At 36.0% G+C, this 25,256-nt stretch overlaps 3 protein-coding genes across 3 annotated transcripts; all 3 read left to right on the top strand.

Annotated features, from left to right (window-relative positions):
- Positions 1-3,736: 3,736 nt before the first annotated feature.
- Positions 3,737-5,728, top strand: LOC112026067 (7-deoxyloganetin glucosyltransferase-like). The gene is made up of 2 exons (XM_024058748.2): positions 3,737-4,302; positions 4,631-5,728. The coding sequence occupies exons 1-2, from the start codon at positions 3,783-3,785 to the stop codon at positions 5,566-5,568; spliced, it is 1,458 nt and encodes a 485-aa protein (XP_023914516.2). The 5' UTR covers positions 3,737-3,782; the 3' UTR covers positions 5,569-5,728.
- Positions 5,729-5,886: 158 nt separating this feature from the next.
- LOC112026085 (anthocyanidin 3-O-glucosyltransferase 5-like) lies at positions 5,887-7,222 on the top strand. Its single transcript, XM_065773814.1, has 2 exons — positions 5,887-5,907; positions 5,952-7,222. The coding sequence occupies exons 1-2, from the start codon at positions 5,887-5,889 to the stop codon at positions 6,966-6,968; spliced, it is 1,038 nt and encodes a 345-aa protein (XP_065629886.1). The 3' UTR covers positions 6,969-7,222.
- Positions 7,223-16,654: 9,432 nt separating this feature from the next.
- LOC111996694 (protein trichome birefringence-like 16) lies at positions 16,655-22,170 on the top strand. Its single transcript, XM_024028692.2, has 6 exons — positions 16,655-16,933; positions 17,446-17,603; positions 18,138-18,347; positions 18,690-18,944; positions 19,545-19,740; positions 20,769-22,170. The coding sequence occupies exons 2-6, from the start codon at positions 17,450-17,452 to the stop codon at positions 21,595-21,597; spliced, it is 1,644 nt and encodes a 547-aa protein (XP_023884460.2). The 5' UTR covers positions 16,655-16,933; positions 17,446-17,449; the 3' UTR covers positions 21,598-22,170.
- The last annotated feature ends 3,086 nt before the right edge of the window (positions 22,171-25,256 follow it).

A 25,256-nucleotide genomic window follows, 5' to 3' on the forward strand; every position in this document is an offset into this window, starting at 1 on the left:
TAAACAGCACCAAACGTTTCAAGAATGAGCATTAAGACCTCCATAACTACACCAACGGCTAGAAGCCATGAAAGCATATATAAAGCTCCTACATCACCAAGAACCAGGTAGACATACAACAAGAGATTTTATTTTTGCTTTATTTTACATTACTCATTCTTATCAAGCATCCTATATTGACTTTGGCATCGGAGTTGTTGTGACAGACACCACACCGGTAACCACTTAGAAGACCAGAGATAGCTTCCATCTAAGAATCTTGACTGACGAGGTTACGCTTCATCAATATATATATATTTAATAATCTCATTAAAAATAAAATTATAAAAAAATAACTATTATAATTATTAAAAGAAAAAAAAATCATTTTTCAAATATAAAAACGTATTTTATTAAGCTCTCCCATGCATTGCCCTAGTTGCTGACTAGTTACAAATGATTACCAATCTTAGTTTTGCCAATCAATTATAACTTGTCTACTATGATGTTATTTTTGGTATTGGGATATTAGGCATGTGCATTTTTTAAGGATGTCCACATTTAACACATGATGTGTATGTATAATATATATTGAGAGTGAAAGTGAAACAATCATAACATTATCCCTTTTACCCAAAGATTAAATCATCCAATTTTGAGATCACACACATGCTACCTAGGAACACATGCTATTCAGATTTGATTCTCTCCATTTAACTCAATTTAAGGGCCATGATTTACGGTGAAGGAAATCTAGGGTCTAAATTGTGCCAATTCATATAAAAACTCTAGGTCCATTCAAAATCTAGGGTCTATTAATGATTTTCATAATTATATATTTAATGTTTCCATTCCAAAACACAATCATGACAAATAACTATTAATAATCATCATAATTATTAAATTCATATTTAATATTTCATATATAAACACAATAACAATACATGTCTATTAATAGCTATAATAATTATATACAAATTAAAAGGAAAACACCATTTTTTAGATAAAGACATTATTTATTAAGTTTTCCTATGCGTTGCATGGGTTGTTGAGTAGTTACATATAATTACTAATCTTAGCTTTGCTAATCAGCTGTAGCTTGTCTATTGTGATGTTATTTTTGATATTATGGTCATCAGGTGTCTACATTTTTAAGTATGTTTGCATTTAACATATGATGTGTACTGTGTACATATAGAATATACCAGGATTGTGAAACAAATAAAACATTTTCCCTTTTACCCAAAAGATTAAATCAACCAGTTTTGATATCACGCTCTTTCTAAAGACACTTCCTAGTTGGATTTGGATTCTCTCCATTTTAAGGGCCATATAAAAGTTTTTTTTTTTATTGAGAATCAATTCATATAAAAGTTGATAAATCTAATTCCATTTAATATCTAGGGTCTATTAATGATTCTCATAATTATATATTTAATAGTTCCATTTAAAAATACAATCATAATATATAAAAATTTAAACTATCATAATTATTAAATTCATATTTAATATTAATAATGTGGGGCCGGTTATCTAAAAAGATGATGTGGAAATCGTAGAAAATGGGCTTGTGGCCCAACGGCCTAGTTCGAGGACATTCACTTATCCAAGGATGGTTAAAGAAAGATATTGTGGGAGTAGTATAAGAAAAAGGGATGGAAGTCATATATAGTGGCCCAAAACGCATCCGAGGATAAGATCCACCTCGGATACCATAGTCCGAGGTGGATGTAACTATCTTACTATTCAGGGTACTCCGCAAAGTTGTATTAGAACTGGAAAGTGAATATAGAACAAAGGAGGAACCGAGAGAGATAACAAATATCTTTTAAAGCTGCTACCTCCACATTAAATGCTTCCCAACTAACTCTCTAGCTGCATTAATGTGGAGGTGATACCTGAACAGTAATCAAACAGCCTTATGGCTACTGAGCGAAGGTTCCGGGAGGTGCTGGATGGGACAGAAAGGAATTTCCAGAATAGGACCTACACGTGTACGGTGAGAATGGGGTGAGGAACGTGGTATATAACCTGGAAATGGATGACATTAGAGGAGAAGGAGAGAAAAAAGAAGAAAAATGATAGAACCCAGAAAGATATCCCCTAAGACCTAGCCGAGGAGAGTTTTTATCATTTGATTAGTTTGAAGCGTCCTTTGCTGCACAATGACTATGGCCTTTTCTATCGAATGGAACTAGTTCTTTTACCCACTCTCTAAAAATTTATTGTTTGGGCTTGTTGGGTTAGAAACCCATCCCTATTCTAGGTCCGATCCAATTTGAGTCCCTACAAATAACTATCATAATCTTAAACAAAGTAAAAGAAAAACATCATTTTTTTAGATAAGAACATATTTTATTAGTAGTTACATATAATTACTAATGTTAGTTTTGCCAATCAGTTATAGCTTGTCTACTATATATAATGTTATTTTTGGTATTTCGGACATCGTGTCTAAATTTTTTTTAAGGATATCCACATTTAACACATAATTTGTATAAAATATATAAGAGTGTCAAGCATGGTTTTAAAAATAGGACTGGGGCAAAACTAGATTTGCCTCCGATTCTTGATTTAACCTGATTTTTGACTGTTTATTGGGGTTTCTTTTCAGACCGAACTAGTGGCCAGTTCCCGGTTCAATCGGTCAAACCTACGGATACAGTTTTTAAAACCATGGTTTTAAGTGTGAAACAATCAAAATATTTTCTCTTTTACCAAAAAGATTAAATCGCCCAATAATAAAATTATTAAATGAAAAGAAAAACCTTTCAAGACTTCAAATATTTGACGAGTGTCAAACAAGTAAATTTTTCTTCAACTAACAAATTTAGTATTTTATTTAGTAAGAATTTTAGGATCCGTTTGGCATTTTTGTTTAAAGAATAGTTTCAGTGTTTAAACACCACAACACGTATTTCTATAACACTTTTTAACCCACTTGTATTTTCACAACAACAACGTTACTAAAAATCTCTTACTAAACTACCCTTAAAAACTTAGAGAACCTTGCCCCCTAAAGGATCCAAATTTAGTGTTGTCGGAGCATCATCGTTGTAGTGATGTCGGTTCAGCAGTCGCGTGGGCAAAAGGAGCTATGGATCTTTGATGATGTAGACAGAGAAAGTAAGAACCCAAAGATAGAAACTGAAGAAACATTGAAAACTCGCATTAATTATGACTCAGTACTCTATTAAACCTGCGTTTGGATAGCAATTTTTCTTACTCAAAGTAAAGTTGCATTAACACAAAAGAAAAAAAGAAAAAAAAAAAAAAGGGCGTGAACAACTGATTGGGGGACAAAATTTACTGTGCATGAACAGTTCGTGCACTGTTCACGCACTGTTCATACACTGTTTATGTATTAAAAAATATTAAACATGGGTCCCACGATACTATTTACACATTTAAAAATTATTTTGCTACAGTGTTTTCAGCAACAATTAGTTTTCAGCAACTTTTAGTAACAATAAGTTGTATCCAAAATGACACTAAGTGTATTTTAAATGGCATAACTGATTTTAGGCCATAGATTGATTTTAAATCAATCTCAGCCCTTTATTGGACACTCTCCATTTCATAGTGTGATACGGAGAGGATCCGGATGTAACAAGGAATTTGAGGCGTAATTGACGATGGCTTGTGCGTATGATTTATTTGACTGCCAATTCATTATTAACGATGGCTGTGGACAAATCTCTTACCTCTTTTGGCTCTATAAATAAAGCCAATTCTCTTGCACAAAAAACTTATCCTTCTCATTTTCAATTCGGCTTACTTGCTTAGGCCCTAGAGAGAGAGTAATGGCTTCCCTCAGTTTAACAAAGAAACCCCATGCAGTTTGTGTCCCCTACCCAGCTCAAGGCCACATAAACCCCATGCTAAAGCTAGCAAAAATCCTTCACTACAGAGGCTTTCATATCACCTTTGTAAACACAGAGTACAACCATAAGCGCCTGTTAAAATCCAGAGGTCCCGACTTTCTCAATGCCCTTCACTCCTTTCAGTTCAGAACCATTCCTGATGGTCTTCCTGATCAGTCTGATATTGATGCCACCCAAGACGTACCATCCCTATGTGCCTCCACACAAAAAAATTGCTTAGCTCCTTTCAAAAACCTTCTTTTGAAACTGAATGATACCTCTTCATCCCATGTCCCTCCAGTCACTTGCATTGTTTCTGATGGTGTCATGAGCTTCACTCTAGACGCAGCAGCTGAACTGGGCATCCCTGATGTTCTTTTCTGGACAACCAGTGCATGTGGGTTCATGGGCTACGCTCAATATCGCCGTCTCATTGAGAAGGGTCTAACACCACTCAAAGGTATTAATCAAATTTAAAACGTCTTATATTAGTGAGACGCTCTGTTTATAAAACTGGGACCATAAGTCATCCCAAAAGGTCACCTAGGATCGATATTCAATATTGGACAACATGACCATCATCTTCATTTCATCCATTAAAATTATATGTTTTTAATCTATTTTTCTGTAAAATTTTAAATAGCATGAAAGTTTATACATTTTTAGATTTATAAAATTTAACACAAACCATGTAATTGATCTGTTTCTAGATATTGCAGTACCAATATATTTACTTGTATGAATTTTTATCGTAATTTTGATATTGATTATGCAATTTCTATGTGCAGATGAGAGTTATTTGACAAATGGGCATTTAGATACAATCATAGATTGGATTCCAGGCATGAAAGGCATCCGTTTGAGGGATCTTCCGAGCTTCATTGCAACCACGAACCTAGATGATGTTTTGCTAAATTTTCCAATGGTTGAAGCCGAGAGAGCTCAAAGAGCTTCTGCTGTTATCTTAAATACTTTTGATGCTTTAGAGCATGAAGTATTAGAAGGACTTTCAACCATGTATCCTTCTATTTGCTCCATTGGTCCCCTACATCTTCTCGTAAATCAGATCCCTCGTAACAATTATAAATTGATTGGATCAAACCTTTGGAAAGAAGAAGAAAGTTGTATCGAATGGCTAGACAAAAGAGAACCAAACTCTGTTGTTTACGTGAATTTTGGAAGCGTCACTATCATGACAAGCAATCAATTAATTGAGTTTGCTTGGGGACTAGCAAATAGCAAGCAAGCATTCTTGTGGATCATAAGGCCTGATCTTGTAAGAGGTGACTCGGCTATTCTTCCTCCTGAGTTTTTAGAGGAGACCAAAGAAAGGGGTCTCTTAGCAAATTGGTGTTCTCAAGAAGAAGTTCTAAGTCATCCATCTATTGGTGGGTTCTTAACTCATAGTGGATGGAATTCCACACTTGAAAGCGTGTGTGGAGGAGTGCCAATGATCTCTTGGCCTTTCTTTGCTGAGCAACAAACCAATTGTCGTTATACTTGCATTGAATGGGGCATAGGCATGGAGATAGAGAGTGATGCAAAGAGAGGTAAAATAGAGAGCCTTGTTAGAGAGCTGATTGTGGGAGAGAAGGGCCAAAAGTTGAAGAATAAAGCTACTGAGTGGAAGAAATTGGCAGAGGAGACCATTAGCCCTACTGGGTCATCTTTCGTGAATTTGGACAAAATAATTAATCAAGTGCTTCTAGCGTCGGCTACTAATTGAAGGGGGTGTTTACATTTGATATGCTTATCGAAGCTTGTTATTGTAAGACAGTATTGTGATCCCTGTTCTTTTCTTTTGTTTTTTGTTTTTTCCTTTGCTATGATCCAGTTCCTTCCGTATGTTTTGCAACTACTAGCCCATCTTGGGAGATTGTTCTTGACATCTTGTCCCTTCACTCTATTCTTTTATTGTTTTTTTTTTTTTTTTTTTGGGTGCAAATCTGTAGACTTATCGTTTTTTCTTTGTTTTAGTCAAGATATGATATCATTAATGACTTGTCTTTTTTTCTTTGTTTTAGTCAAGATATGATGTTCATGGATGACTCGTCTTTTTCAAGACGTGATGTTTGTGGAAGCAATACATGAACCGATTTTTAGAATTAGAAAAATTTCCTTGCTTTCTCTTTGTACCTTCCTACACTGGACCGTGAGGTGGAGTGCGAGTACGTTGACCTTCCTGAACCGGTTCAGGTCCCAGGTTGCACACCGATACGAATCGAGGACTTGCCAGACCAGGTCAGGAACCGGAAGATTGATGAATACAAGTGGGTCTTGTTCCACTTTAATCGAACCCCATTGGCAACAGGGATTTTCTTGAACTCATGGGAGGATTTTGAACTAGCTTCGCTTAAAGCAATAAGAGAGCACCCTTTCTATAAGCAAATAGCCACACCACCAGTTCATCCAGTTGGGCCGCTTATAAAAGAGGACGAGCCGTTGACTGAATTAGGTGCCAAGTGTGTGGCTTGGCTAGACAAACAACCATTGGATTCGGTTCTCTTCGTTTCATTGGGTAGTGGAGGGACTCTAACAAATGCGCAGCTCACTGAGTTGGCATGGGGTTTGGAACTGAGCCAACAAAGGTTCATATTGGTGGCACGTAAGCCAACCGATGGTAGTGCCTCAGGTTCATTTTTCAACATGGATGGTGATCGTGTTAATGATCCAAAGGCATATTTGCCTGAAGGGTTTATAGAGAGGACCAAAGGGGTGGGGCTGGTGATGCCATCTTGGGCTCCACAAGTAGCAGTGCTCCGCCACGCATCAACGGGTGCGTTTTTGTCTCACTGTGGGTGGAACTCTACTCTAGAGAGCATCACTTATGGTGTGCCGATGATAGCGTGGCCGCTTTATGCAGAGCAGAGAATGAATGCGGCGATGCTAGTGGAAGAGGTCGGTGTGGCCGTTAAGCCGATGATGGGAGAGGGAAAAGGTGTGGTGGAAAGGGAGGAGATAGAGAGGATGGTAAGGATGGTGATGGAAGGTGAAGGAGGGAAGGCAATAAGGGGTAGGGCTAAAGAGCTAGAACACAGTGCATCTCAAGGGTTGAACTTTGGTGGATCATCATATGAGTCACTTTTTCGTGTGGTCAAAGAATGGACGACTTCAGATCAAATCTAATTGAAAGTTTGGGACGATTACACACGCCGATCACCTATGCGCTGTTTGAGTTAAAATTCTGGTCATGCATGTTTTTTGTCTTCATTGTGAAAAATTACATGCGGCATAATATTAGCCTTTGGATACGTATTTGTAATGGTCAGTCACATTTCTCTTTCTTCTATTAAATTTGAGTTTGGTGATCGATGGTTAGTGTGTCCACTTTTGGCATGATCCTTGGTGTGAAGAAGTGCCTCTTCGTGAGGCTTTTCCAATTTTCCTACTCTTTTTAACAGGTTTTAGAATTAGGCCCTTCGATGATGTGAAGGGTTGCAGAGGAATATTTTTATTCTTCTTCTATTTCTTTTGTGTGTGAAAAAGGATTTATGAAGAAATTTTGAAGGTTCTTTTTCCTTTATTGGAGAGTATGGACCTTGCTTCTTGAATGGCAGTGAGCAAGCAGTGGAGAGATGGCCTCTGTTAGAATGAGTGAAGATTAAAGCAGTGGCGACTCTAGGAATTTTGTCCAGGTTGCTCTTATTCTACTTTGAAATTTTTTTTGGCTGATTTCAGTCTATTTTTGGTGTTTCAGGACCAAGGACGGACCCAAGATTTCAAGTTAGGGGGGGGCCGGAGATAAGTGCAAAAAATTAAAAAAAAAAAATTTCAAATGTGCATCCATATATTATTAACAAACTATCAACCAATACAAATACACAAAATCATTGTTTCTTAATATATTAATGCAAACGTCTATCAATAAAAACAAAAGACACAAAACACTATTATTTCTTAATACATTTTCTATGAAAATGGAACTCGACACTATGAACTTATTATGCACTACCAACAAGTACTTTTCCTAACTTTACAATTTTTATTCCTTGAAAGTTGAATCAATGTTCCTCTTTCTATTACTTGTCTCTATTATTACCCTTTCAGGTTATTTCGGAGTTCTTAATATATATATATATATATAAAATAATTGTTACTTTTATATAAAATAATGAATTTAATTTAATTTTTAAAAAAATCTTAAATAAGGTGGGATTTAAAAAAAAAATTTATTTATAAACTTATATTCTTATTCACATTTTATATAAGATTTTTAACTCACTATTTACATATGGCAATCTTGTAAATAAAGAAGAATAGAGGATTATTTTTTAAGTAGGAAGTTTCCTAGAAATTTCCTTAATCTCTTCCCTGCTCAGCACGTGATTTACTTTTTCCATTAGATCTCTTTTTTCTATTTTCGCAACCAAATTTCTTCCTCATAGTCTCTCACCAAGGAAGCAATGCCAAGATCTCAAATTAATTCTTTACTCAAATATTCTTTCATACTTTTAGTGGAGAGTGAGTAGACCTCGACCACGGGTCGAGTACCCAGTAAGCTGACAAACTTGCCCACTTTATAATCATCACATTTGGGATCAAATCCAAACCCGAAAGCAGAGTGTGTATCGCAGGTGAGATTGGAAGAAGGAAGTTGGAGAAATTTTCTCACACAAGGGTTCCACAGAAATAATTAGGCTAAATCATCGGAAAGGCAGAGCAGACCGTTACAAGTATCGACCACAGTGTATGGAATATGGANATTCCTTAAGCCTGGAGCAAATTGTATCAGTTTTAACACTCCCTCCCCCCCCCCCCTCCCTCAAGAGCAAGGCTCTTGCAATTTGTGTTTCTGACACTGGTTCTGGAAATTCAACACTAGTAGCAAAGATCTTAATCAAACCTAACTTCTTGATCAATCTTAGATAGTTGTCTACACCTAAAGCCTTAGTGAAAACATCAACTAGCTGATTTTTAGAAGAAATATGAAAGGTTTTAATTGTTCCATCTATAACCCTGTTTCTAACAATGTGGCAATCAGTTTCTATATGCTTTGATCTCTCATGGAATACTAGATTTACAGCTATATGCAGTGCTGCCTAGTTGTCTTAGTATAATAAAACTAGTTTGTCATGCTTCACATGTAAATCTTTCAATAGAAATAACAACCATGTCACTTCACATGTTGTAGTTGCCTTGGATCTATACTCTGCCTCGACTGAAGATCTTGAAACCATTGACTGTTTCTTTGATCTCCATGAAATTAATGAGTCCCCAAGGAAGACACAATACCCTGTAAGAGACTTTCTGGTGTTTGGACATCTAGCCCAGTTAGCATCATAGTATGCTTTCAGTTGCAAGTTTGAATCACAAGAAAAAATACCCCTTGTCCTGAAGTTCCTTTTATATACTGTAATATCCTATTAACTACTTGCATGTGAGGAACTCTAGGCTGAGCTAGAAACTGACTTAACCTATTTACAGCATAGGTAATGTCAGGCCTACTCAAAGTCAAATTCATCAACTTCCCTATAAGCCTCCTATATTGACTTGAATCTTTTAGAAGCTCTCCATTACCCTTTGACAGTTTAAATTGATGCTCCATAGGTGACTTCAAAGGCTTACAACCCTTCATTCTTGTTTCTTTTAGAATCTAAAGTGCAAACTTCCTTTGATTCAAGCTAATTCCCTTATCACTCATTGCAATCTCAAGTCCTAAGAAATACTTGAGTGACCCTAAGTCCTTTATTCCAAACTTCGCATCCAGAACTGACTTTAAAAATGCCACACAGTTTGGATCATTTCCTGTAATCACCATGTCATCCACATACACAAGTAGTGCAGTAAACAAAGGACCCTTGGCAAACACAAATAATGAGTGATCAGCTTGGGATTGAACAAAACCAAGTTGCTGAATGGTTGAAGATAGCTTAGTATACCATTGTCTAGAGGCCTGTTTTAACCCATAAAGTGACTTAAAAAGCCTGCAAACAGTAGGTGCAGTAGATGTAGAAGCAGATGGAGAATGAAAATTTGAAGTTGAACACCCTCCCTTACTATGAAAACCAGGAGGAAGTGACATGTATACTTCTTCAAGCAAATCACCATGCAAGAAAGCATTGTTAATGTACAATTGATGAAAGGGCCCAGATTTAGCTGCTGCTAAAGCAAGAACCACCTTAACAGAAACAGTTTTAGCTACAGGGGAGAAGGTTTCAATGAAATCTAGACCTTCCCTTTGAGTATAACCCTTGGCAACTAGTCTTGCCTTGTATCTATTAACAGTCCCATCTAACATCAATTTAATTCTATATACCCATTTACAGCCAATAGAGGTTTTACCTGAAGGCAAGGTAGTGAGATCCCAAGTATGATTTTGTTCAAAAGGTTAGATTTCCTTATCCATAGCTTCTCTCCAAAGTGGATCTTTGACTGCTTGGAAGAAGCTTTGAGGCTCTTGAGGAGTAGAACTAACTGCCAAGACATAAGATTGATAATGAGAACAACATGTGCATAGGTAAGACTATGACCAATATCATAAAGACCACCAGAAGCAAGAGAGCAAGCTAAAGCACAAGAGTAATCCTACAAGCAAGCTGGAGGTTTTAAAGTCCTAGCTGACTTTCTGGTATGTGTAGATGGTGCCTTTGTTGTTGATGTAGAAGCCTGTTCTAGTAAGGCAAATGGAGGAACTAAAGGAAACAGAGAAGGTAGACAATCAGCAGTAGGTGCATCAGCAAGTAAGGTGTTAGAAGTTTCAATAGAATGATCAACAGAATTAGAGACAGAAGGTGAAACTGAAGAACCAAAACAATCAAAAAGTGAATCTGGTATAAAGACAGGAGTAACAAAAGAATCAGTACTTGTGCTGGAAGAAGCAGTACCTTGAAAGGCAAAATCTGAAAGAAAAGGATCAATATGAGCAGCATGTGTTCCAACTAAAGGAAAAATATTCTCATGAAAAATTACATCCCTGGAGATGAAAACTGACTTACTAGAAAGATTATAGACCTTATAACCTTTTACCCCAAAAGGATACCCCAAAAATACATATTTTTTGGCTCTAGAGTCAAATTTAGATCTGGTATGAGAAAGAGTAGATGCATAACATAGGCAACCAAACACTCTTAAGTGATCATAGGTTGGCTCATGACCAAAAAGGACTTCATAAGGTGTTTTGTGAGACAATGGTGAACTAGGGATTTTGTTAATCAAATAGACTGCAGTTAAAACACTATGCCTCCATAGATATAAAGGTAATTTGGATTGAAACATGAGAGATCTTGCAACATTTAAGATGTGTTGATGCTTCCTCTAAACAATAGCATTTTATTGAGGGGTTTCAACACAACTTAATTGATGCAAGGTACCCTTTTGTGCGGAGAAATCCTTCATGAAGAACTTGGTCCCATTATCTGTCCTCACAACCTTAATCCTTCTACCAAATTGAGTTTCAACCAGATTGTAAAACTGCTCTAAAACAGTCTGTGTTTGTGACTTGTGCTTCAACAAATAGATCCAAGTAGACCTAGAACAATCATCTACAATGGTTAGAAAGTACTTGCAATTGTCAATAGTAGCAACTGAAAAAGGATTCCACAAGTCACATGCACTAAATCAAAACAATTTTCAGAAATATGAACACTTTTATTGAAAGGTAATTGTTTTTGTCTTGCTAGAGGACAAATGTCACAATGAAAATTATTTAAAAAACTATGAAAAGGCACTTTATTAATCTTCATCAAAGCCAATTTAGCATTTGATAAATGCCCCAATCTAAGATGCCAAACATGTGGCTGAACAAAATTGACTGAAAACACAGCAGAAGCTAAAGTAGAGATGGATTTACTTTCTCCCAACAGGCAAAGACCATTGTACTCTCTACCTAAACCAATTGTGCTCCAATGAGCAAGATCCTGGATGAAGCAAAAAGTACCAAGAAAAATGAGGCAACATAGAACAGATTTGGCTAACTTGCTAACAGATATGAGATTAAAACTAAAAGCTGGAACACAAAGTACATCATATAGAATAGGAGTTTCTGAAATTCTCACAATTCCTATATGGGTTATTAAGGCAATTTCACCATTAGGCAAGTTCACATGTGTGTTTAGAGTAGAAGTTATAGAAGTAAAGCAAGAAACTAAATGTACTATATGGTCAGTAGCACCTGTGTCTATGACCCAATCAATGAATGAAAACATATTTTTATTGACTAGTTTTGTAGAGAAAACTAAATGCTTCAAGTTGGAATTAAAGGACAAACCAAAAGCCATACCTGCCATAGTCTTAAGATAGGAATTAGATGTTGATGGATGGGAAATGGTGGCTGCCAAACCAGTACCAGTAGGAACACCAAATGAAGAAGCCACACTAGCAACTCTAGTCATCAAGCTTGGCACTCCATCACCACTGTTTACAGTAGCAGCTTGATGCTTATCACCAGAATTAGAGCTAGTGTTGAAGAAAGCCAACAATTGCTCACATTAAGTCTTTGTGATTAGACATTGAACTGATCCAAGTGAAGAATGCTCAATCATAGCTTCTTGATCATAAGAAACTTGATTAGCATTAGATTTTCCCTTTGGCTTATACCCGGGTGGATATCCATAAAGTTTATAGCACTTATCAATGGTATGCCCAAGCATGTTGCAATGTGTGCATAAAGGCCTTTCTTTTTTGTTGTTTCCCTTAGTCCAATTGGCATTCCCAAAACTATTGCCTTTTGAATTAACATACATAGCAATAGAATCTGGTTTTGCTGCAAAGGATCCTCCATGTCCAATGTTCCTATAAGACTCATCTTGAAGAACTAAGGCATAGACTTTGCTAATTGAAGGAAAAGGCTCATACATCAGAATCTGAGTCCTTATAGTCTCAAAATTCTCATTCAAACCCATCAAAAATCGCATTACATAGGCTTTATCATGAGTAGCACTTAGGGTTTTCATTGCTCCACAACTACACTCTGCTAAAGGCTCAAGATTTAACAATTGATCCCATAATCTCTTAAATTTTGTGAAATACTCAGTCACAGACAACTGATTTTGAGTGGTGTGAGAAGCTCGCTTTGAAGATTATAAATTTTGGGACCATTGCCTTGTGAAAACAAGTTTTTCAATTCTAACCATATATCTCTAGCAGTTTCATAGTAGATTAAACTGCCATATACATCAACATGCATTGAATTGATAAGCCAAGAAAGTACCATCGTATTGCAGCTTTACCAATCTTCATAGAGAGGAGTTACTAACTATGCTAATTGTACAATAGTGTTTCATTATATACATGACAACCTAATTATAACAAGCCATGTGTATCATAGACTCCAAATCTATGTATGAAGACTTCATGGTAAGGTATTGCCTCAATGGTTTCTAGCACATCCCTGCAAGCCTACTGGTGCTTTGTATCTGATGCTTTTGCTGCACGTTTGCTCCACAATTATTTATTGTTGTAGCCGTCCTTGTCTGCTATTGATGATGCTACTGTGCTTGTACTAGCATCAGTATAGCTACCAACTATCTCTTAGCTTTTTTGGCCTGCTCCACCATTGGATTGCTACCCTGCACTAGTCCCAGCAGATAATTCCTTAAGCCTTGAGCAAATTGTATCAGTTTTAACAACATCATTAGGGATGTCATCCAACCAGAAACAAGGGCAAAGGGAAAACTTTGTTGCCTTGGCCAGTTTATTCGCCACAACATTCCCTTGACGTTTTACATGGATAAAAGATACTGAAGTAAAATTCAAAGCTAGACTTTTAACATCATCAATAATATGACCAAAGGAGCTTAGACAGGGTGAGGCTGAATTGAGCACCTTTGAAATTGTTTCGGAGTCAGCTTTAAACACTACCTCTTCAAGTCCGAGCTGTATCGCATAAAGTACTACTGATTTGCAAGCTAGAGCCTCCACTTCATCAACAGTCATGGGAAGACAGCACCTATTCGAGAGTGCACCTTGGATTGTTCCACCTAAGTTTTTAAGTACCACGCCAATTCCTGCTTGTTTGGAGTCATGGAATAGAGCACCATCATAGTTTACTTTGGACTATGTGTGTTAAGGAGGAGACCAATGAGTAGGACTCGCTGGAATTGGCTCAGGTATGGCAAGATCCTGTGTTGCTTGGAACTCTTGTAGCCTATCACACATGTCCTGGTAGATCTGGTTGAAAGGGAGTGAGCTGGACTGCATTCTCGTTGCATTTCTTTTGTGCCATATACTACATGCAACATAAGCAAATCTCTCAGCCAATCTGGGTACCTCAGAGTTTATGATACCTGTCCACAAGTCTCTAAAATCCACATATCAGGTAGATAATAAGCTCATAAGCATGAGATTCTATTTAATATATATGTGTGTGTGTGTGTGTGTGTGTGTGAAAGGGGGGAGGGCCTAAATAATTAGTACCGGCCTACTCAATTGAGGCCCAAGATTGGCCTAAGTAGCCAAAGCCAATCCATAGGATGGAAGTGGACCCAAACTTAGTTGGAGTGAGCCTAGCCCAACGATATGTATGTTGGGATTAAGAAATTATTGTTCGGGGGAATCCCAGTGTTCGGCCCACAATTGATTGATGAGGCGGTGGGAAATCGACGATGAAATGATTAAATTCAAGTCGGTTACTAAGAGTTATTAGTGCCTTTGAGGAGTTCGCTATTGAATGCTATTTGGTGTCTGGAACAAGTTTCAAGAGAATCCTCAGAAAACATGATGGTTTCTTAGGATTCTGGAAGAAAGTGGGATTGCATGGAAACTGGTGAAACAGTAATGATTTGAACCCCACTAAGGAGAGATTATATAAGGGGAGTGAGGGTAGACAATGAATGAGGTTTTTTTGGAAAATTTGGGGAAAAAGGGGGAAAGAGAGAAAACAGAGGGTGTGAGTAAGAGAGGGAGAAGAACGATCAAAGGGGAAGGGGGTGTTAGTCCAAAAACTCACGGAGATAATAGAAATTGGGCTGTCCAGTTTGTGTTTGAAGCCATTTCCCGTAAGATTGTTTGGAAACCTACTAATAAATAAATTGGGAGCCCAAATCCTTTGTTCAAGACATCAGCTCTCACAGGTTTGGGGACCACAATACACACACACGTATAAATGTTTAAAATATATTTATATAGACTTGAGATTGTATTATGTAAGTTTATAAAAAAGTTCATAAGATTCCAAATTATCACTTATCATTCATTAATGATATAATAGTCTATTTTGTAGCCAAATTATATACAATTTTATTAGTTAAGGTGTACTATTACAGGGTAACTCAATTTATAATGAGGTTAAGGCGACAATTTTTTAATGAGCTTTTTAAATACTAAATAAGTAAATATCAATTAAATATTATTTATTTGACTTTCTATTTTATATATATATATATATATATATTTATATGTTTGTATGTATATGTAAGGACTCAAATTGACCCAAGGCCCAAAAGGTATGAACAATGGCCCAACAAGCCCACAACAATAGATTTGATAGAGAGTGGGTTTAATAAATGAAGACTTAGTGAGTTAAATGTGAATCATAGTGAGTTGGTTTAGTATTGGAATAATTGAGAAGTACAATTTGAAGAGAAAAACGCTCCTCGGTCAAGTCCGAGGAAGGTATGTTCTTATGTATATATTTTAGACTTTCACAGATATTTAGAGTTCTTAGTTACATTTAGTTCTTTTCTTTCTCTTTCTTTCTTTTCAGATGATCCCCCATGTAGAGGAATCCTTTTTTCTTTTATACTCCCTATCCTTTTTTCATCTTAGCCTTTCACTTGTTGATTAAATAACCCATCTTCCTAATACTTGTCCCATCATAACTTTCTTGCAGTCTTTGTGTGCAGCTGTAAGGCTAGAAGTCACTGTTTAGGCATCACCTTCACATTAATGCGGCCAGTTAGTTAGGTGTAAAGCATTCAATGTGGCGGTAGCAGCTTTCTTCCTTGACATTTCTCAATTCTCTGTTGACTCACCCATTTCTGAAGTTTATCCTCCTAAGCATGGTTGCCCATTGCCTAATACTTGCTGGGTGGTCGGACCTCAGGCTTCCACTCTGTTTCCCGAGGAAGTTTGGCTCCTCGAACAACATCACCTACTTGTTGTGACCAGCCCTCATCCTCGGCCTAATAACCTACTTGCCCTTATTAATACTTGTTTGTCCTCGGGATCTTTGGCATCCTTGGGTGTGGCTCATGGCCTAATAACCTTATCTAAGTATCTTATCCCTACAATATATATATATATATATGGTGAAATAGTTTATAGTTTTAATTGAGTTTGATTTTTATTGGATCAATATTTTGGGGGATCTTTTTAGAAGCTGGAAAAAAAATTGCAAAATCCACCTATATTTTTTCTTTTAAAAAAAACATTATCATTTTACCATTTTTTAAAGGCCTTTTACTTATACAATTGGGGCACTTTTAAAATATTTTTTTGGTACAAGTGGGTTCTTAGGAGAAAATACACCATGCATCAAATGCATGTTTCCTTTCTCTCACATGTAGGTAGACGCCACACGTATAGGGTCCACCTTCATGTGAGAGGGAGAAAACATGAATCTGATGCATGGTATACCATCTCGGTCTTTAGGTCTACGCCTTGAGCCGGCAGTTCACTGTCATAATTTTTTGTGTTCTTATTTTCTTTTAGACCAAAAAAAAAAAAAGCTTGTCCTAAAAGCTACACGTCGTTTATGGGGGAAAACTGTGGCCGGTAGGGTATGTCATTATTTGTCACCATCCAGACATATGTCATATGGTCTTCATCTTAATCATGTTTGTTATTGTATGACTTAATATTAAAACACGAAAAGAATGGAATGAAAATGACAAAGTGATATTTTAATGTGTAACTCTATTTGTGCCTTGCTTTTTTGCACCAAACAGCTCCTCCAAAGCGTGTCGTGTCGTGCCCATCTCCTTCACTTTGAAAGACTTTTCCGCGTTTTTCGCTTCTCTCTTCTTCTTCTTTGTTCTCCTCCTTCACGGGGTCCTCTCTCTCTCTCTCAAAAAGTCCTCCATTTCCAAACTCTGTAAACCCCATTTCAGCATAGAACTTTCTTCTTTTGGTAACTATATTCATAAATATTTTCCTCAGAGCTTAATGTATTAAAAGTACATCATACCTGGAGTACTGATTTCCGTTAATTTTCGGTAAATTTCTTTCCTTTATTGCCTTTTGCATTCCAATTGTGGAAACCCAATTCTTGTATTTCCTTTTTTATTTAATTATTATGGTCCTTTCTGAGTCATAATTTGCCGACCCATGATTTCAATGTTTCTAAATTTGCCTTACTTTCATTCTCAAAAAAAAAAAAAAAAAAAAATTGCTTTACTTAAATGATAGTAATATTATTATTATATCGTCACCTTTTGTTTTGTGTCTGATCTCTCTTTGGTTTGCATGCTAATAATTATTATTACAAAATAATGATGGTGAACTATAGATATAGTTTCCGATCCGGAATGGGTCTATTAAACGATGACCACTTGCAATGAATGATCTAAATTTATTAAATATATTTTCGAGTTTAGTTACATTTTTGCATTGTTTTTTTTTTTTTTTTTTTGATACAATTTTTGCATTGCTAATAGGTAATATGTTGTGCATGTTTTAGATCATTGCATTTTGAACTTTGTGTTGCTGTTTTCTAATGTGGATATAGGAATATGATGAAAGGAAGTTTGTATGGTTTGAGGGCTAGAGAGCTCGCTATGGTAACCATTGTGCTTATGTGCATAACTTTTCTTATATGGGCATGGGAGAAAACCCCGCTTCTTACCGCCTTCTTGCCACCGCAAACTCATTTGCAGTTGACTCCAGGTTAGCCTTCACTTCTATATATGTTCAGTTTTCTATATAAACACATTTGTTAGTCGTTATTATTACAATGAGTTTTATTTAACTCAACTGGTAAAGTCTCAAATAAGAAACCGGGGTTTAAATCCATCCAATTGGTGGCTTGTCTTTGTGGTAATTGGTAGGTAGATTTGAACCTAAAGCATCTTTTCTGATTGGTTTCCTTTTAGTGTGGATAGGATCTGATCCCACGACCCTTATTCACTATATGAGACTTTACTAGTTGAGCTAACTAGAATCCACAGGATTGAGGGCGATACTAAAAGAATAGAAATCTTCTAGCTGTTTAAATTGAGGATTTGTTGGTTTATGTTGTGTTAAAGAATGATAAAACTGAAACCTGAATCTGGATTTTGGATATTTTTCTGGAAAGGATGGGTGATAATTGTGAAAATGAGGAGTCTCTCCGTATGGTTATTCTTTGAATGAAATACTATTATTGACTATTAATTTTGCTATTTTAGTATTTCTTTTTTGTTCACTGTTTGTTTTATGCAGATATTATTGTGAGTAAACCTGTAGCTGGCGTGGTATTTTCAGAATCACAAATTATTGTGGGCAAAGATGTGTCATCATTTCCAGAAAAATTGACTGAAAATGATGAAGAACTGAATTTGGATTTAGCAGATCCAGAGAATTCTGTGCGAAGCTCTCCTCCAAGGCAAGAGATAAACAGCGATTTACCAACCACCACTGATCAGAATGGGGGTAAGATTTGCATCTCTTTTGTTTTTTTAGTATAAAAAGTTTGATTCAAGTTCTAAAGTATACCATTGTTTTGCTGATTGGATACCCTACATGTCCCTCCTTTGTTTTTCAAACTTTTTATGTCATTAGATCAAATTACCAAAATCTCTTTTTGCTCAAGTTCTTTCTGGCTTATAACGGTAGTATTTCAAAATGATTTTCACAAATCCTCTATGTTCTAATTGTTATATTGAAAAATCGATTGGAGAATTGTTCTTCTTGATGTCAATATTCCTGTCCATACATTATAGACATCTTGATAAATTTGGGACTTAATTTTTGTGTTTTATTGTGCTCATGTAGAAATCCGCACAAATGTATCAGAAGGAGAAGAAGAAGCAAAAGACAAACAGATCCAGGAAGCAGAAAAAAAGGGTGGCGTAGAAGGCCCTACAAGTCCAACAGAAGTAGAAGGAAAACATCTTAAAATGGTAGATCAAAATTCGAAACAAGTAGGACCAATTTTGGATATGGTAACAGGAGCGGGTTCCCCATCTAGTAGCTCTGTAGTTGGGGGGAAAGATGATAGGAATTTGACAATACTTAAGGAAAATCAAGGTAGAGTATTGTTTTTATTTTACTAATTGGTTGTGTCTTATGGATTCTAGTTCCCAAACTATTCAAACTTACAGAAGACTTGGTGAAGAATATCTATGAAGATTAGTTTGTTTGTCTCTACAAGAAAATGGTGTGCATGCTCCTCAATGTAGACTTTAATTTGAGTTTCTGCTAACCACAGCTTAGTCAAATGTCCCTTAATCTAAGCTAGAAATTCTGACAAAGGTGACCCCATTTTGGACAGTCTATTGTTAGCTGCTTCTTTTTGAGATGTGGCCTTATAATTCAAGTACAATATAACAAGTTATTAACAACAGCAGCTTGTGAGGGAAGCACAGATTACATTAGTGCACAGAAATGTAATAAACATTGAGATGTTTAAATGGTTCTCTTTGACAAATTAGCGTAATGGTTTTGAAAACATGTATGACATGATTATATTATTCTCAGATTTTATACCTTATGATTGCTGTTTTAAAACCTTGATAATATTGATTCATTTGCTCTGTGTTCTACATATATTCATGGTTGTGTATATTGATTCATTTGCTCTGTGTTCTACATATATTCATGGTTGTGTCTTTTCTGAACTTACTCCAGCTTGTAACTATGCAAAAGGAAAGTGGGTTCCTGACAATAATCGGCCTTTATATTCTGGATTTGATTGTAAGCAATGGCTGTCAGGGATGTGGGCCTGCCGGTTGACACAGCGAACAGATTTTGCCTATGAGAAGCTTCGGTGGCAGCCTAAATATTGTCAGATGGAAGAATTTGAAGGGTCTAAATTCTTGAGGAAGTATGTTATAATTTTTTATTTAAAATTTGAATTAAAATAGTTAAGACTTATTACTTTTTTTTTTTTTTTTTGATGAGAAGACTTATTACTATTTTATTTGGTTAATGGCTATAGTTCAATGAACCATTTAATTTTCAAGGTGTGCTTTTTGTTCATTGCACAAAGTTTTCCTCCAAACTAGGTTGGAGGAATCTCCAACCCATTATATGGTGCTTTTAAAGACCATTCACATGTATCGCATGATTATATCACGAGTCATTAATTCATTTAAACAAGTCACATAGTCATGTGACTAAAAGTAGACGTTGGTGGTCTTATGAACTGTCACATGGTGGGTTGGAAGAAATTTCCTCCAAACTGATTTGGAGGAAAATTATGTCCTTTGTTTTGGCCTGGCCAAATTAAGCTATGCTAGGAGAAACTGATCTTTTATAATCTTTTCCTTTTAGATTCAACCCATGCTTGGCCCAACTGACTGTTTTTTTAAGTGTGGGGTTTTCCTAGATAGATCTCTTCCTTATGACTTGCAGTGGGTAGCATTTGGTTGAGAGATATGGTAACTTAATCTTCCTAGAAATTTAGTTTTAGTGATATCACTACTGCTGGTTCTTAAACTATGGTTCTTAAACTACCCAACCCTGCCAACACATGATTATCACCATTTCCTCTCTTTACCTGGGTTGGCATGACAATGTGATTTTCTCCACCTCATACTCCACCTTTCTTCTGCACATCAAATTACTGCTTTAATTGTGTCAGGCTATTGGGTCACAGCTCAGTGCTGGAGGGCACACTGGTCAGCCCAAGTTGCAGATTCTTGGGCTGGGCATACCAGAACCCAAAACACCCCCTTCTCCCCATTCTGTTCTCCACTGTCTTCTCCCACTCTCGGGAAGTTCGGATCACTTATGTTTATGTACTTGTTTGCTTTGGTTCAAAGTTTACAGGAATTGTTGCTTTACTTTTTGCTTTGTTTATGTATAGCCTAAATATATATGCTGATGTGATGATTGTATTAATACATTCAGGATGCAAGGAAAAACTCTAGCTTTTGTTGGAGATTCATTGGGCCGGCAGCAGTACCAGTCTTTAATGTGCATGATCACTGGTGGTAAGGAGAGACATGATGTCATAGATGTCGGAAATGAATATGGAATAATCCAAGCTCATGGTAATGCTCGTCCAAATGGCTGGGCATATCGGTTCCCAAGCACCAACACCACCATACTCTACTACTGGTCAGCAAGCCTCTGTGATGTGGAACCCATTGATAAGACAAACCCCACCACTGATTATGCCATGCACCTTGATCGGCCGCCAGCATTCTTGCGTCAATTTCTTCACAAATTTGATGTTCTAGTACTCAACACAGGACACCATTGGAATCGAGGAAAGCTTAAAGCCAACAAATGGGTAATGTATGTTGGGGGTGTACCAAATACCAACAAGGATTTAGCAATGATTTGGAAGGCCAAGAATTTGACAATTTACAGCATTGTGGATTGGGTGAACTCACAACTGCCAAAATATCCAGGGTTGAAAGCCTTCTACAGGACCATCTCACCTAGGCATTTTGTTGGTGGGGACTGGAACACAGGTGGGAGTTGTGACAAGACTACCCCTATGTCAGTGGGAATAGAAGTATTACAAGATAAGTCCAGTGATGAAAGTGCTGCAGGTGCAGTGAAGGGAACCGGGGTTAAGCTCTTGGACATAACAGCTCTTTCCCAGCTCAGAGATGAGGGTCATATGTCCCGGTTTAGCCAAAGTGCCAGTTCAGGAGTGCAAGATTGTCTGCATTGGTGTCTACCTGGTGTTCCTGATACATGGAACGAAATCCTTTTTGCACAAATTTAGTCCATTGTAATAGGTGGTTAATGAAGAATACTACAGTGTGGCTTTAGCAGGTTTTGCTCTGCCTTTCCACGGCTTGGGTAAAGATCACCATCCGAAGATTCTGAACAACATGCTATTCCACAAGATGCAGTGACACGGGATGAGACTAAATTCTATAGTGGAGTTTATTTGCCGACCAATCTGTTGACAAAATTGCATTCAGATGCTTAATAGGTTTGTTCTTTTTAGTCATGTGGACTATTATAAGTCCCTGCAGTCCACATGTTTGTAGATGCAGCCCCTTCTGTTTGTAGGTTAGTTTTTTTGCCTTTTGATGGTGCATTTCACTTCCTAAATTGGGGTTTGTGGGCAAAACGCCACTATAGAAGTGTGAGAAGGCCTTTCCTTCAAATGAATTTTGGATTATCTTCAGATAAGTTGATGCTAAATGCTAGTAGTGTGAAAAGAAATAAAAGGCTATAGTGGAGCAACGAACAGATACAAAATTGGGCTTGAAATCATGGCAAAAACTGTATGCAAAATTGTACCCTATTTGAGTTTTATTGGTCAATACAACTAGGTGTTTGACTTCAATTGGAGAACTTAATATACCCAATTTTATATGTTAGTATCATTTTTGTACCTAAGAAAAATGTTGCTATTAGCAAACAAAGTGTTTTGAAGCATTTACAACTGGCAACCTAAACAGAAAATCTGTAACTTGAGGTTAGAGAGCTATTCACGGTTGTGCCTAGTGCCAACCCATTCATATTTCCAACTCCAACATAAAACAAAACATTTTTACATGAAGTATACATACAGATAAGAATTGGGGCCACGGTCTCTGTAGAGGAGCAGACAACAGCTACAAACACACCCAAAGAATGCCTAAAAAGATGCCTTGACTAGTGGCTACCCTGTGAGTCTCCACAAATCCTTGTGGAGATGATGAGCTGGTCAAGTTGACTTTTCTTATGTTGGGTCTTTGGAGTTTGAGTTTTGGAGTTTGGACACCTTCAAAGTTACCTTCATCATCAACACAGGGAATGTGGATTGGAGATATATATATATATATATATATATATAATATTATTCATGTGGATTGGAGCACCAGCTGTTGGGAAACCATGACTCATTAATAAATGAAATGCCTGCTCGATTGTTATTGGCCATGCCTCACAAGATATCCATCAATCATCATCATCATCATGATTTCTTTATTTGCTAATTCGTGTCAAATTCAAACTAGTGATATGGCAGCACTAGATTGTCTGTCTTTGGTGTCAAATTCAAACTACTGATATGGCTGCACTAGATTGTCTGTCTTTGGCACAATTGTGCCACAATTGATGCGCCAAATTTCCCTTGGCACAATGGTAGATTGTCTAAATGTTATAACCAGCAGATAAATTATTTGAATTTTTAGTTTAGTTTTTTCTTTTGAGAAATAGAATTTAGTTTAGTTAGATAAATTATTTGAATTTAGTTCAATGATAGAATAAGTCTCTTAGATAAATTAGTATTGTTATTTATTTATTATATTCAAACTAGTGTGTAACTCCGTGCATATGCACGATTACATTTAAAAACAATCATAATTATACATACATACATATAAATATATATATATATATATATATATATAATTTAGAATCTAATTAGATCTAGACTCTTTTGTTTTTGCATTCAATAATTTACTTGCCATAAAAATTAAAAAATTAGATGGAACATATGCGCAAAATTAAACTCTAATTAAAATTTAATTTAGAATCTAATTGAATTTAGACTCTTTAATTTTTGCACCTAATAATTTACTTAGAAACACAAATTTAAAAATTAGGTGAGACACGTGGCGCAAAATTAGACTTCAGTTTAGAATTTAACTGGATTTTCTCTCAGTTTTGGCTATTAATATATATATATATATATATGACATATAAACTTGAATTTTTTTTTAGTTATACAAAAAAAAAAGGCTCATAAATATAAAATCATTCAAAAATTATATTTTTTATAGTTCATTTATATTGGACTCATCGTTTTTTACACTAAATTAACTCATTTGACACAAAATTTTAAAAACTTAGATTAGATGGGACACATGACACAAAATTAAACTCTAATTGAAATCTAATTTTTACATTGAATTAACTCACTTTGCACAAAAATTCAAAAACTTAGATTAGATGAGATACATGACATAAAATTAGACTCTAATTTAATTCCAATTTGAAATCTAGTTGGATTTTCTCTCAACTTTACCTATTATTATTATTATATATATAGATTAATTCTTATGCTTTAGGATAAGATTAGTTCCTATGTTATAGGATTTATTGATGAGATTACCTCATCTTGTCTTGGCTATTTATGTACCTTATAAATGCATTAATGAGAATTAAGCCGGATTAAACTCAAAAGAAGTCTATTTCTTTCTTTAAATGTTTAGAAGATTAGTCATCTTGAATTGACTAAACTATTCATTTATATTTTATTTTTTTCTAGTTCACAACACTAAACCTCTTGCTACAACCTTTTGAGTTAACCTAATGATTTTTAAGGTCTAATGAGGTTTTAATATTGAAACTTTTGACCAATAACTTTTGGGAGAGTAGTTTTGGATTCTCAAAAAGTTTTTTATGACTTTTTTTATTATAGAAAATTACAATATGTTGTTAACCCTATAGCTTGAACCCTTCTCCTCTAAACCCCCAAGCAATGGAGAGGTGCCAATTCAACTACAAGACCTTTGGCAAGTTCTTGATGACCTAATTAGGGGAAAGAAAAGGAAAATATAAAAATATAATTTAGAATTTATTTTGTTATTAATATGCTATTAATGACATTCATTTTCAAGTCTTGAATAATAAAATTGGTGTGAGAGTGCTTTTTTCTTAGCACACAGGCCCAAGTAGAGACAAGGATCTCGGGCCAAATACTTGTTGTTTTGGTGGACTGGGCTTGGTTCACCGCAACTAAATAGAAGCTGATTACGAACCAAGTTGTGTGCAAGTCGCATAAATCTCCTCAAGGCAAAAATGCAATTCCTCTTGAGCAATAAAATACTATTATAAGTGTTTTAGTGTCATAAAATGACCCTTTACTCTTATGAAACAAGTAAAATAAGTATTCATAATATTCACATTGAGAAAGAGGTTGAAATAGAATATTTAAGGCTTATCTTTTATTGTATAAACATTTAAAAGAGTTCCTTCACTCGGTACCCTGGGCGTACTGTCGTGGGATCCCGAGTGTACCAGGCCTATAAAAACCCAGAATACTGATTCTCTGAACTATATGATATTTCTCCATGCTTATTATGCAATAGAGTTTTGTTATTTCCCTTTACCTCTATAGGTCTTGCATAAAAACACACTATACAATACACATATCTTCAAATAATGGTTAGTTTCTTAGATTAGGATATACATTTTAATACATATACATATATGTAAATGAATTTCATGAGAATGATTCAGCCACGAGGATCTTGTCCCTAATTCTCACAGACTTAGTGCCTTTACACAAGACTTGTGGGATTTGGAACTCAAGTCCAAGTGGCTTTGCTTAGGCATTACCTTCCAAGATAGTTAGGTGAAGAGGATTTTTGTGGGAGAGAGTGATATCTGATGTGTGCATGTTTTGGCATATGTTTCTTTGGAGGCTAAGTGTGTCCAAGG

Source organism: Quercus suber, unplaced genomic scaffold (genome assembly GCF_002906115.3).
Source record: "Quercus suber isolate HL8 unplaced genomic scaffold, Cork oak 2.0 scaffold_80, whole genome shotgun sequence".
NCBI lineage: Eukaryota > Viridiplantae > Streptophyta > Magnoliopsida > Fagales > Fagaceae > Quercus > Quercus suber.

Bases quoted from the DNA above. Each gene is read 5' to 3' on its own strand.
- LOC112026067 (XM_024058748.2), top strand. From the start codon at position 3,783: ATGGCTTCCCTCAGTTTAACAAAGAAACCCCATGCAGTTTGTGTCCCC. The intron at 4,303-4,630 runs GTATTAATCAAA...TTCTATGTGCAG, and splicing joins GGGTCTAACACCACTCAAAG to ATGAGAGTTATTTGACAAAT.
- LOC112026085 (XM_065773814.1), top strand. From the start codon at position 5,887: ATGACTCGTCTTTTTCAAGAC. The intron at 5,908-5,951 runs GTGATGTTTGTG...TTTTAGAATTAG, and splicing joins TGACTCGTCTTTTTCAAGAC to AAAAATTTCCTTGCTTTCTC.
- LOC111996694 (XM_024028692.2), top strand. From the start codon at position 17,450: ATGATGAAAGGAAGTTTGTATGGTTTGAGGGCTAGAGAGCTCGCTATG. The intron at 18,945-19,544 runs GTAGAGTATTGT...AACTTACTCCAG, and splicing joins AATACTTAAGGAAAATCAAG to CTTGTAACTATGCAAAAGGA. The intron at 19,741-20,768 runs GTATGTTATAAT...TAATACATTCAG, and splicing joins GGGTCTAAATTCTTGAGGAA to GATGCAAGGAAAAACTCTAG.